At 35.8% G+C, this 14641-nt stretch overlaps 1 protein-coding gene across 2 annotated transcripts in view; it reads right to left on the minus strand.

Moving 5' to 3' along the window:
- Window positions 1-6846: 6846 nt before the first annotated feature.
- The window catches only part of znf385b (zinc finger protein 385B), a 124517-nt gene continuing 116722 nt past the window's right edge, over window positions 6847-14641 (minus strand). The window contains exons 5-8 of one of the 2 annotated variants that reach the window (XM_079426937.1): window positions 11574-11885; window positions 10128-10312; window positions 9767-9868; window positions 6847-8183 (exon numbers count right to left, since the gene is read on the minus strand). In XM_079426937.1, the coding sequence (XP_079283063.1) occupies window positions 7971-8183; window positions 9767-9868; window positions 10128-10312; window positions 11574-11885 (812 nt within the window). In that variant the 3' untranslated portion in view covers window positions 6847-7970. The remainder of the gene's footprint in view (window positions 8184-9766; window positions 9869-10127; window positions 10313-11573; window positions 11886-14641) is intronic. The other variant, XM_079426936.1, reaches the window with a different exon arrangement.

Raw genomic sequence — 14641 nt, forward strand, 5'->3', positions numbered from 1 at the left:
GAAATGATACACAGTCACCACATTGAGACGGTTGCCACTGGATTACACAATGAGTTTTACTGCGGTAATGAGCAGATGCAGAGATACGTCCAGCTCAGTGTATTGTTCTCATGGCAGTGTGCAGTAATTGTGCTGATATGTAATTACTGCCTGTCACCCCAGGGGACAGTTTGACAAGAGCAGACTGGCAGGGCATCTGTGTTCCCCACACAGGGGTTTCTACTGGAACTCACATTGCAAGGACAGTGTGTCCAGCCACTATTAGAACTGTTTTCCTCAGGCATCAGTTAAATTGGATCTCGTCTTCTTTTGGATGCATGATTTACTGGTACTTTTTTATATCATTAATTTTTATTTTAAAAGGTCCTAGCTATTTTTAAGCAAAAAAACTTTAGGAATACAGAGAATTTGTGACCCTGGACCACAAAACCAGTCTTAAGTCGCTGGGGTGTATTTGTAGCAATAGCCAAAAATGCATTGTATGGGCCAAAATTATCAATTTTTCTTTTATGCCAAAAATCATTTTTGGGCACCAAGTAAAGATCATGTTCCATGAAGATATTTTGTAAATTTCGTATCGTAAATATATCAAAACTTAATTTCTGATTAGTAATATGCATTGCTAAGGACTTCATTTGGACAACTTTAAAAGCGATTTTCTTAATATTTAGATTTTTTTTTTTTTTTTTTGCACCCTCAGATTCCAGATTTTCAAATAGTTGTATCTCAGCCAAATATTGTCCAATCCTAACATAGAATATATGCATAAATCTCAATTTTGAAAAATTTACCCTTATGACTGGTTTTGTGGTCCAGGGTCACATTTAGTCTTTATACACTAAAATAAACCACTGTATCATGTATGCAAAGACATAAATGTAAATACAAACATCTTAAAGCAAAATATTTTGTCTATCTATCTATCTATCTATCTATCTATCTATCTATCTATCTATCTGTGTAGCAGCCTATTGTAAGTTTCTCAGTGAAGTTTGAAGGTATTTTGAAACCCTCACCAGATAACAGTAGACTAAATGCAGTCAACAGAGCCTCTGTCTGCCAGCATCCTGGCGACTTCAAATGGCCATAATTAATAGCAATTATGTGGCTCAGTCATCACCCCATCAACAGCATATTTTAGTGTATTTTCAGTCAGTTGTGAATTAGCATGCTAATAGGTAGCAAAGAAAATTAATTACATAACTGCGATGCGAGAATGCAATGTCCATACATGGATTTAAGCACATGGTACGAGTTCTGGGAATATCTTTTTTAAGTTTGTAGCTATAAGAGACAGTATGAAAGGACGGAGACGGTCCATTAGTAAGTGAATATAGAGAGAAATCATTACACTAATTATGGCGGCTGTAGCAACACATTCTCGTTCAATCCCAGTTTTGATAGATGTTTTAATAGAAGTGGAAGCCCCGTCTTACAGGCAGCTAAATGAGCCTTTTTGGGGTTAAAAGAACGAATCACATTTTTATAGCTGTCTGTTTGTTTGTAATAAATTCTATTTCTATTTAATGTTTTGTAGTCTTGCCCCAATTAAGAAGCTAGATTGGCACTAAACTGGAGTATAATATCTCTACCCTTGGTTGTTTACCAAGATGATTGTCAATGACTTACCTTAAAATTGATCTTTGTTGTGTATGCAGACGAAACGTCATTTGTTTACAACACTTCTAGTCATGTAGAACTAGAGCCTTTATGAGTACAAAGTTTCTGCAGTCTCATGAGATTCCAATTTATCTTACAAATCTAATTTACAAAAATAAATTGGAAATTCACAAACAAGTCTGAATGAAATCAATTCATCCTGTAAATAGATGGTGTGTTGGGACTTTCAGAAGAAATGTAATGTAGTTTGGCACTGGATTATAGGTCATTTTATGTAGAAAAACTAGTATTGATCAGTCTTGCCAAGCAAAACTAAGACTTAATGACAAGCAAGCTGTTTTGAGAATCCAATACAATCATTTATTTTGCCACATGACAGATGACTGTTGATTTATATAGGGAATGTATATTAACTCTGGTAAAAGTTACTAGCTGGTTTGTAGCGTTGGAAAACTTGATGAGACCCTCAACAAAATAAAATTTCATAAACACTGCTATCTTATAGCTTTATTGCTGTGAAGCACATTTATGGTGTGATCTGAAGCAGAGCTGACTGATGTTTATTAGTAAAGAGCCCTTGTAAAAATGTTAAGTGTCTTACTGCAGTAAGTGACAGTGAGCTTGATTTACACTAACAGCCCTATAGTCAGTGTACTTTAGTTCGTTAACATTTTGGCACACAAGGATTTCGAGAGTGCTTGTCAGAGAAAAGCTGAATACAAGTAATTTCAAGTTGTGTAGGCTGTGCTTGTAGCAGAGAGGAATCGTTAGTATGAAATGAGTTGTTATAAAAGCAGCATTATGTCACAAAGTGTGGACTCAGATTTGGGCCGTTTGGGACAGGGCCACAGATGATTTTCCAGAGAAAAATACCTCAGTATTATCACACGCGCCTCAACATGTGTTCGCAATTGCTTTGATACCAACACAATATAATAATACTCAATATACAATCTGAAAATGATCGAGATTTTGACGGTAAAAGACAGTAAAATTGCTACAGTAAAATCCTGTTCATTGGTTAATGGTATTGCCTCACTCTTTACATTGAAAAACTGAAATAGAGCTAATAGTACATTGCAGAGTAATTTTACAGTAAAATACTGTTAAATGTAGTTTATGAAAGTGAAAAAGAACATCTTATAATTTACAGTGAAAAACTGTGTGACAGCTCACATTTGATGGTTTTGATGGACAGTTAAAATAATGTTTACTGCATTGTTTTAGTGTCATGTTGCCATGATGGCGTTTTGTATTTTTGAGTATAACACCGTATAACATGTTTTAGTATATCTCAGTTTGTAAAAAAGCTACTTACAATGAACTTTGATCGTTTGTATTTCTACCACCTGTGTTTCTAAGGTGGTTGTCAGCATAAAAACAAATTTTAGTAATTTTATTTGGTTAACATTATTTCAGTTAATGAAATATACTGTGATTAACCGTAAATTATGGTTCAATCTGTATTTTGAACCCAAATGTTTCTCATAAGATTCTCTAAAGAACAAATGATTCATCCGAAGAAATTTTATAGCCTTGTATGCTTTCTACATGCCAGTAATTGACTCATTTTGGTAAATATTTGCATCTTAAAGGATTTTTAAAAGAAACAATTGATACCAAAAATTATATTTGAATGCAATAAATTACCTCCTGATCCAAGAATCTAAGATCAGCCACTGAGTAATAACATTCTCCAAATATATCAAAGAGGGCCACAGGAGATGGCGAGTAATTCTTCCCTCGCCGGATCCTATTGAAGACAAATTATTTCAGTTCTTATTGAAGTGCTGAGCAAACTGTGAGGATTAGCTGCCCTTTCATGTGAGCTGAGTGACAAAACTGCACTTCTTCGCAGATTCAGTCTCCAAGGCACAATATTGGCTCCATGTAAAGATCTCTACAGCTGATTTATACTCGAGTCTCAGTCCAGTTCAAACACAAGCATGAGCTGGACATACACTAGCTGCTCAAATAGACCCCCCCACTGTCACTCAAAAGGATTTACAATCAGCCAGCATTAGTGGTCACGTATTATATTACATTAGTTCACTGCCAACAGTTCTTTATGTATTTTCGGATAAGGCTGGAGTGACCGGGCCACTGTAGCCAGCAATATCCTCTGACAATAATTCCGGTTCTTTTTTTACGCTGATCACAGAATCTATACATAGACGCAAGAGTGGTGTGTGTAGCTATGCAGGCATCGAACACAATCTATCCTACACTTTCATAATCTGGTTTACCAAAATGACTCACCATTTTGTTACAGCTCAACCTGGACCAAACGACTTTGATGAAAAACGCTCTCTAAGTACTTTGAAAATGAGAAAATGGCACGAATAATTGGGGCACTTAAAATGATCTGGCTGCTGCATCAAAAGCGCTGTATGAGTCAATGGAGAACATCATGTACATTCTGTTAAATATGTCGTTATCTAACAAGCAAATATGTTTAAACATACAAAAAAAAGACAAAAAAGCTATTGTAGAATTGATGAGACAGGCGCCTACCAATCACCCGCTCCACACAGAGCCCATTCTTCTCAAAATGACTCTTCTTTGCTGTTGGGAATCATTTGTGCACTTTCTTGGGGCATCGAAGTTACACAATCCAAATACATTACACCTGACAAAGTCAACTGCAATGACAGAAGCAAACTTTTTTTTTTTTACAATTTTTACACTCTAGAATTGATTTTCAGGGATTTTATGTGGGAGTATTTGTTTTCAGCCGGTGTTTGTCTCAAATACTTAAATTGAATAATTTAACTGAAGGAAAAATTGCTGATCAAAACCTTGCAGAACAACTCTTGAGCACAATGTGTCGTCTGATTGACAGTTTATACTTTTTTATGAGGACAACTATAAAAAGGATAAGGATAAAGTATATTTTTAATATTTCAAGATGAACACTGGACCGATGTAACTGGTTTACTTCACTATCCTTACATTTTTCATTTTAAAATCTTGTTCAAATGTATCAAATATGATGCTTTTGGGGAAGGTTCAGTTGTACATCACTCAATCATCATTTTATTGTATTGCATTATGTAAAATTTTGGTTTGATGAACTGTTTGATTTCATATTTGATTTGATACACTATTTATTGTTATTCAAATTCTGGCTCTTCAGAACTGATTTTAGTTTTATTTTTCATTAAAACGACTTCATAGCTCCATACTCACCTCTGAGATGGTAAATCTGACAGCTATAGATGAAGAATATAATGAAGCATACAACAGAATATTAATAAAACAGAGGAATGTATTTATCATTTATTATATAAATGATTCGTGACATTTATGCCCTGAGCACTGGTTAATTTTTTCCCCCTTGTCAACTGAGACTGGTTTTCTTTTAGTCATCCTGAAATATAACCTCTGACCTACCTCTCTAAAAGTACTGTACATGGAATGTAGCAGCATCTTTTTTATTAATGCCAAGGGTGACATTGGTACAGGTCAGTGGGGGTGTTCAGTACCTGGTGAACCAGAATCCGGCCTGTGCTTTTGATTGGCTCTTCTGAGAGTTTGAGGGGAGTATGTCAGAAAGGATTGTGCGTCTCTAAGTGGATTGTGCTGCTCTCACTGAGAGCTGGACATCTGTCAGCCAGTATTACGATCACAATCCTAATGAAAAGCAGAGGTGAAGGGCAGCCCCATTATATCAGCAATCACTGACCAGGCATCCTGATCTGTGTCTTATTGCAGTTGTCATTGCATACATAATCACAGGCAAATTATCATGAAAAATGAAGTCACAAAATGGGAGAAATAGGGAGGTGGTGAATCAAAATGTGAAACAAATAAATAGTGATTGCACATTGTGTTTAGCATTTACAACACAAATATTATCACAATATATATGTACATTGTGGTGCAAAAGTCTACTGTTTACCCTCTCATCACTGGGATTCTACTTCGCTGGTTTGAATCCTATCTCACCGGTAGGTCTTTCAGGGTGGCCTGGGGAGGGGAGGTATCCAAACCACATCAACTGGTCACTGGAGTTCCTCAGGGATCGGTTCTTGGACCCCTCCTCTTCTCCACATACACTACATCACTGGGTCCCATCATACATGCACATGGCTTCTCCTATCACTGCTACGCCGATGACACACAGCTCTATCTCTCTTTTCAACCAGATGACCCAACGGTAGCTGCACGGATCTCAGGCTGCCTGGCGGACATCTCGGCATGGATGAAAGAATATCACCTACAGCTCAACCTGGCAAAGACGGAGCTTCTCATCTTCCCTGGCACTCCGACTCTACAGCATGACTTCACGATTCAGTTAGGCTCATCAATGATTGCCCCATCAACTTCGGTCAGAAATATTGGTGCAATCGTTGATGACCAGTTGACCTTCAAAGAGCACATTGCAAAGACTGCTCGATCCTGCAGGTTTGCACTACACAACATTGGAAAGATCAGGCCCTTTCTGACAGAGCATGCTGCACAACTTCTTGTCCAGGCCCTTGTCATTTCCAGGCTGGACTACTGCAATGCTCTTCTGGCTGGACTGCCATCAAACACAATCAAACCTCTACAAATGATTCAGAATGCAGCGGCACGACTGATCTTCACCGAGCCCAAAAGAGCCCATGTTACACCTCTCTTCATCTCCTTGCACTGGCTATCAGTGGCAGCTCGCATCAAGTTCAAGACACTGATGCTTGCATACAGAACGACCACAGGCTCAGCACCCCCCTACTTCCACTCACTATTACGAATCTACATCCCCTCCAGAAGTTTGAGATCTGCTAGTGAGCGACGCTTTGTGGTACCATCACAGAGAGGCTCAAAATCACTCTCCAGAACATTCTCGTTCACCAGTCCTGGCTGGTGGAATAATCTTCCCACCCCTATCCGGAATGCTGGATCCCTGTCAATCTTCAAGCAACAACTGAAAACTCATCTCTTTCGGCACTACTCGACTTCATCCTAAACTTAAAAAAAAAAAAAAAAACACCTTAATCTTTCCTTCTATCTTTCTCTCCTTCCCTTGCTAGCTTTTACTTATTTGAACAATGACTGATATTATTTATATATATATAGTTGACTACATTTCCATTAATTGTATTGTGCAAAAAAAACAGGGAACTGAGATATGATCTTGTTATTTATATTAGCAAACAAGATTAGAATGAGTCATTCATCAAGGAGATGAATGCACATGAAAAGACTAAGGACTATGGGGGAAAACACATTAAATTGAATAATCAAATTACACAACACTTAACTGGTTTTAATAAAATTCATCAAACAAATATCCTGCACAAATAAATGAACTCAAAGAAAACATTACAGTAGAAACAACAATTAAAAAAGCATCTGAAAATAAATAAGACGATTCATCAATTCACTAAACATTTAAGAATGAGCAATAACGATTCCTGAAAAGTAATATACAGTATAAATTCATGAAGAAATCATTTAAATATATTATTTTATTGAAAATGTAGTATTTTTATGTACAGACTCTCATACATACATACATTTATACTATGGACGATGAAATTCCACAGCCAAATAAAGAATTCTCAGTGAATGGAAATTGTTCTCTCTTGATCTCTAAAAATAATGTACCAAATATCGTACCTATTTCTCTTAGTGCCTCCTTCAGCTCATAAAATACAACTAGTATTGCAACCTTTTAGGTAAACATTAATTACACTATGGCGAATATCAATATTTAACGATCTGTACATTATTGCATCATCAGAGAGCTGCAGAAGAGTACAGTCTCGTGACAAATAAGGATATCACCGAGAGATGAAAGGCCCATGGTTTTCCTAATACACAAAAGAGAGTTTGTTTCGTGATGAAAACAGGTAGAATCTACTTTTATGACGAAAAGAGGAACCCGAACACATGTGGAGAAGAGAAATGCTGTGTTTCCTGTTGAAAGGGAAAGAATGGGCGCCACTGAAGTACTGGTGATTGAGCTTATTGACTACACGATACAAGACAGCACACAGGCCAAAAACTGCATCACAGGCTCCCTGACAACATCAAGCCGTTGACTGAACACGTACTGTCCTACGGTAAGATTTGGGATTGTCTCTGACAGTGTTTCAAGACATGTGCTTGTCTGGAGTTGATTGGTTGGTTGGTTGGTTGAGTTGAAAAGGAAGACCATGATAATTCAAGTCTTTCAGGAAGCAGTTCAACACTTTTTTTCTTGTTTATTTTTAGTGTTTCAAATGCAAAAGCCCTCACAAAGACGACATCCTTCCTGGGTTTTGTGACGGTGAGGACAGTTGAGGACAAAGTTAATAAATACACCATTGTTTCAAGCATACAGCCATAGTTCAAGAAACGTCCGCTCCGATGTGGCCGCTCGCTCAGTAAGGCGCAAACAAGATGGAGCCCGTGGTGGGTCGGATGGGTCCCGGAGCGGCGCGGAGAAAGGAGTGCGGAAGCGAGGCTGTCTGAAAGATGGAGGTGTTGGGGCGAGGGTGGAGGGAGATGGATGAGACTGTGGTGGGGGAGAAGGGTGTGGGGAGGAAAGCCGGTGAAATGGGCTTCACCAAGTCGTTCTGCAGGGCGAGTTTGGCCTGGAGGAAAGAGAAAAATCACTCAATCACTTTGGAGGAGGAGGAAGAACAGTGTCTATGTCAATAACGAAATTAGGGCTGCACAATTAATCGAAAGGAAATTGATTTTATGGCCTAGTGCGCATAATAAACCACAAAAGCCTGAGGTGTAATTAAATACTGAGACAGTGATTCTATTTTATAATATAGATGACAGATTTGTGCAAATAATAACATTATTAGTTTACTAGTTTACAAATAATGATTATTTTATTATTGTTGCTACAATAATAATAATAATTATTATTATTAATACATATTTTTATTTACTGATAATAATATAATTAGACAATATAATAATAATAATAATAATAATAATAATATTCATCATAAATATTATAACTATAAATACAATTATTTTTATTTACTATAACAACAACTACCAAAAATAGCAATTATTAATAATATAATTACTATTATGTTAATAAATAGCATTTTAGTAATAGAAGTATAATAGGAAATATTTTTAGTTTACTGCTAATCATCATCATCATCATCATCAATAATTCAATACTCAACAAATATGAATTATTGTTATTATTGATATTTGTGTTACAATTAACATTTTAATACTTTACAAAAATGTTTTTTTATTAATGTTATTATAATTATTACTATTAATAATCATCATAATTTTACCAGGTTCAATACTTTGCTGATAGAAACAACAACAACAGCAGCAATAATGATAATAATTACTAATAATAATAATAATAATAATAATAATAATAATAAGACAACAACAATAATAATCATTATCACTATAAATATTATAACTATTAATTATTTTACCATAATAATAATAATAATAATAATAATAATAATAATAATAATAATAATACAACAAAAATTGCAATTATTGATAACATTATTACTATTACTTTAATAAATTGTGTTTTAGTAATAGAAGTATAATAGTAAATATTTTAATGTTATTCATCATCATTAATTATAATAATATAATATAATATGATCATAATATTAATACTCTACAAAATATGAATTATTGTTATTTTTTAGTGTTATAATTAACATTTAATTATAATTATCAAAATATTTGTATTAATGCTATTATAATTATTAGTGTTAATAATCAACCATCATAATTTTACATATTTTAATACTTTGCTGATAAAAACAACAACAATTGTTGTTGTCATGTGTAAAGTTTTCTAGTGGAAGTCTATGGATAGTTTGGATAGTTTCAAATAGGATTTATATAAATAATTCACAAATATGGCAAACAGAGAAATTCATTCATATGTGACATTCTGAAGCGCATCTGAGCTAGCAACAGTAAGCAAGGTAGGTGGAGCTTAGCGAAGGGCCATCTGTTCTACAACCAGTAAGTTGTTTCAAAAATATTTTGCATATAATTTGAAAAATAACAAGCGGGGATTAAGCCCTTGTGAAGCATTAGCATCCCAAAAAGGCATTTTTCAGCCTAGAAAGTGTGCAACAATCTCCTCACAGCCCTGACACTTGAGATGCGAGTAACACTTGACGAAAGCGCTTGATTATGAAGAGCATAAATAATGCATTACTGCCAGAGAGCCGGAGCTCCGCTGCTGCTTGTTGTAAGGGCTGTATTTGGGTTTGGTGGGTTTGCCTGCCACTCTGTCCTTATGCCGCCTACTGGAGATATGCTGCGAAGAAAACAGAATTCATTACCATTGTAAAGCAACTGAAACACATTTGTGACCAAACTTAACACCGAACCGAATTTTCAAAGCCTAAACTGCATAACAGGAAATACAGCTTGCAAATTTAGTAAGATCAAGCCACAGAATCACATTACTATTTATGGCGCTTTCATTATTCATCGCCGTACGCGTTACGTTTGTTGTCAACTGCATAAATAATGATCATGACAAATGCAAGACGCATGCAAACTGAACTGAATACCTGCTTAAGCTGGATTTCGGAGTTGACGTGGACATCACAGATTTCACAATGAAACGTCTTGTTCTGTAAGCCTGAGCCTTTGTTCAGTTGTGTGGCCTGAACTTTGAGTTTGGACCCGGGTCTGGGGTACGCTTTAATGGGACCAGCTCCATTTCGCGCCTCCAGCATGGTTTTGTGCTTTGAACCTGATGAAACAGACAAAGTAAGATGTTTTCTCTGGCTTCACAGAAACAAATCTGTTTATTCAATGCAAACTGCAAGGCTTTGGCTGTTAGATGTGGATTTGTAACACTGGATATTTGAATTATGTCAGCCGAGAGCTTGCGTTTACTCGCTGACGTGCTTATTTTTACAGCTTTTACAAGGTTGTGGAATGGAAAAGTACATAGTGATTTTGTTGTGGGTATAATATCAATATTATGGTTTAATTTGCATTTTATTTGGCTATTGTGTTTACTAAAGACCCATTAGACTAATTATGTGCTTCTTTTTTGCGAGTATGAGAATATTAAGAGATGCCAAGTCTCCAAATGACAACAAAGGCATTAGTGTTGCCAAGTTTAATTCATTTCCATGAATCAGTTCAAACTGCGTTTAAGTGATATTGCTGTTTTTCTGTATTTTTGATCAAATACATGCACCGTTGGCGAGCAGGAGAGACTTTCAAAAACAATAAATATTGACCCCAAACTTTTGAACTGTAGTGTATGTTTCAATGACAGACTTTTGTGTCACTGATTCAATGTTATTCAATGACTGCAGTTTATTAGTGTCATGTATATAATTCTTCTAAAATTCTTCTTAATGTTCACAGTGAAAAAATATTTAACTATATTTTTATTGTATTTTACGTGCAATTTTTTTCTTGCCAAAAATGGATGCTTGATTAAAATACTAGCTCTTCGGTTTGAAAAAAAGGCTTTTAAATATGCAAATATCAAGACATACAGTGAATGTCATCAAAAGCATGAAAAATATAAATGTATTAATACTAGTCTGACTGCAGCCCACGCATCTGAGTATATTCCTCCCAGTGTGTCTGGAGAATGTTTCTAAGGCAATTTCTTGCAGATGAAATATTTTAAACCTGAGCATAACTAGAAGAAATGCATACCGACTACATAAATATCCATGACTTTTTAATATTTGAATAGTTTCCATGACTTTACCAGGCTTAGAAATTGCCTTTTTAAAATTCCACAATATCTCCAGGTTTTCCATGACCGTGGGAACCCCATCTACATTTTCCAGTTCTTTATACATTATCAAAGATGAGCCTCACATCGCTACATAAAAGCTACGCTGGGTTAGATTTATGTCTTAACTGCAAGTACATTTCCACACTCCCGAGCCTCAGAGGGTCACTCTATGAAACATTTATGATAAAGAAGAACGCATAACGGCGTGGTAAAGACACTGCGATGCAGAGGCAGATGTTTGCCACACCTATGTTGTGTGCCTCCAGCTGTGAGAGGGAGTTGACAGCCACTTTGCACAGCGAACAGTACAGGAGCTTCTTGGCTTTCTCCTCCTCGGACTCCACGCTGGGCTCTGACGGGGCCGCTGGCAGCGCTGCTGGTTTGGAGGTGTTCTTCAGGGCCGCCGCGTGTCCTGTCGGCTCAGTGGGTGGGCTGGCATGCACGGGTGCCGTCTTGCAAGGGCTGGGCACTAATGCCACCGCGGGCGCAGCGGGAGCTGGCACAAAGGCTTGCGGGGAGGCAGGGACTTTGAGCGCAGCCAGCGGCTCTGGGCTTTTCTCTGGGAACATGAGAGAGAGAGAGAGAGAGAGAGAGAGAGAAAGAAACAAGGAAAGAGCAAATCTGACAGTTAGTGGTGAAGGGCTCAGCATGTTGTATTGTGCACTGGCACATTTTTCAACTCCTTCCTGTCTATTTTTTTTCCAGTATTGTGGGTTAGGGTTTGATATAAGGCCGTTTGCTGCAAGGCAAGCGCTCTAGTTTCTGTGTCAGATGACTTGGGTGAAGAAGCAAGAACGATGTGTATGTCAAAAAATACACATTTAAATTGGAAAGAAAATTGATTTTATGTAATCAATTATGTAATGAAACAGTCTATATGCACATTCTTCCAAGGTTTTATATTTATTAAAATAAATATTAAAAATAGTCAATTATAAGCAGAAACTCAAATGTGTTTCACCAGTTCACCAAAATAAAAGCTTGAGGGTGTAATTGGACTTGAGGGATGCATATAAGTCTATAGTCTACATGTACTTCTGAGGTTTAATGGATTTTTTTTTTTAAAAGCTTGAGGGTTTAATTAGACTTGAGTGAATGCATATAGCAACAACAATAATAATAATAATAATTATTATTATTTATTTATTTATTTCAACACTTCTCAAATAAGAATATATTTTTAGTGCATACAAATCAATTAATCGTATCCAAAATAAAAGTCTGCATTTACATAATATGTGTGTTTGTTTGGTGTATGTATATAAATACACACATTCACCTACATATTTAAGAAATATTTACAGCAGATTTGACCGCACTAATATTTGAAAATTATTTTTACACATTTTTCAGCTCTATATGCACAATGTAACTTTTGAGATTTAATGGATTTTTTTTTTTTAGATTTGGGATAAGAAGCATATTAAAAATAGTCAACTATAACTTCAAATGTTCTCCTTCATTTTACCAAAACAATGCTTGAGGGTTTAAAAGCATGTTATATAGGTTGCACGGTGTATTTGTAGCAATAGCCAACAATACATTGTATGGGTCAAAATTATAGATTTTTCTATTATGCCAAAAAAGTAAAGATCATGTTCCATGAAGATATTTAGCAAATTTACGACCATAAATATATAAAAACTTAATTTTTGATTAATAATATGCGTTGCTAAGAACTTCATTTGGACAACTTTAAAGGCAAATTTCTCAGTATTTTGATTTTGTTTGCACCCTCAGATTCCAAATTTTCAAATAGTTGTATCTCGGCCAAATTTTGTTCTATCATAACAAACCATACATCAACGGAAAGCTTATTTATTCAGCTTTCAGAGGATGTATAAATCTAATTTTCAAAAAATGGAGCCTTAAGACTGATTTTGTGGTCCATGGTCACATACTGGGTAAAGCAGCCCATTTTTAATTAGATTAAACTTAGTTTTTGGTATTAAATTTAATTGACTAGAGTGGAATTACAGCAATATTTATAAGTTATTCCAGTAGCTCAAATGGTTTGATTCCCAGGGAATGCCTAAACTTAAAATATATAATATAATATAATATAATATAATATAATATAATATAATATTCATATCTTGAATATAGCTTCTAATAAATTGGAAGAAATATTATAGTTCAAAAGTTTAGGGTAGGTAAAATTTTGTAATTAATGTTTTTTTTTAATTTCTTATGCTCACCAAGACTGCATTTATTTACAGTAAATAAATACAGTAAAAATTGTAAAATTGGGAAATACACAACTATTTTCTGTGATGGCAAAGCTATTATTATTATTATTATCCTTCAAAAACAATTTTCCAATACGCTCAAATTTTTTTTTATATTATTTATGTTAAAAACAGTTGTGCTGCTTAATATTTTTGTGGAAACAGTAATACATTTTTACAGGATTCTATGATGAATAGAAAATTCAAAAGATCAGCACTGAAAGTTTTATATCAATGCCACTTTTGATCAATTCAAATTGGTAGCATATAATTCCAATTTAGAATTTAGCTAAGAGCAGCTTTGGAACAAGAATGTGCCAATAATGCCTTAAAATACAGCATACATAGGCAGCTCCCTAGGTTTTGGAACAGAGCCAAAGAGATAACAACTGGCACTTGTTGTTTGGATGCAGATCAAGCAGTGGCCGCTATGTTGAAACGACCTTGCTCTATCCTTTCTGAGAAAGTCAGTGAGTGCGGAACATATCTTGGATCTTAAAAAAAAAAGGAAAAAAAAAGGAAAAGCAGAGCAATTACCGTGTGCACATAATCCAAAACACAGAGTTCTGAAACATTACATAAAGCGGGCTCTTATGTAAAGCACTGGAGCTAGCAATTTTAATGATTTAGTGCTTGAAGTTTTCCTATGTAAACTAGATCTGACTGCATTGTGCGTTGCCAGGGTTCGGGGAGAGACGGCAACAGCAGCCCCCTTCCTGAGTCTCGGGCCGAGCTCAACGCCATGCTAATACGACGGCGTGACAGTGAGGACCCATAAGCCATCTGTGAATCAGGCTGACATTCATTTGGCCTGATTTGCGCAAAGACACTGCATATCAATGAGGACCAGTACTGCCTAATAAATGAGGTGCACCCAAATCTGTCTCCGGCTAGAGAACGAGCGAATTCGGAAAGTATGCACTGGCTTAGATTTGCACCCCGTAGGGCATGTGTCTTGGTACATCCCGGTCTTGATTCTTAATCAGACACAAGGGCCTGAAATTGAGTGGGTCACAGCGTGAAGCAAAGATCAGATGATTATGTTCTTTGAAATGGAACACAAATCTAATTCAGTCAAATCAAAGGC

The sequence above is a fragment of the Barbus barbus genome (assembly GCF_936440315.1).
Source record: "Barbus barbus genome assembly, chromosome: 10".
Taxonomy (NCBI): domain Eukaryota; kingdom Metazoa; phylum Chordata; class Actinopteri; order Cypriniformes; family Cyprinidae; genus Barbus; species Barbus barbus.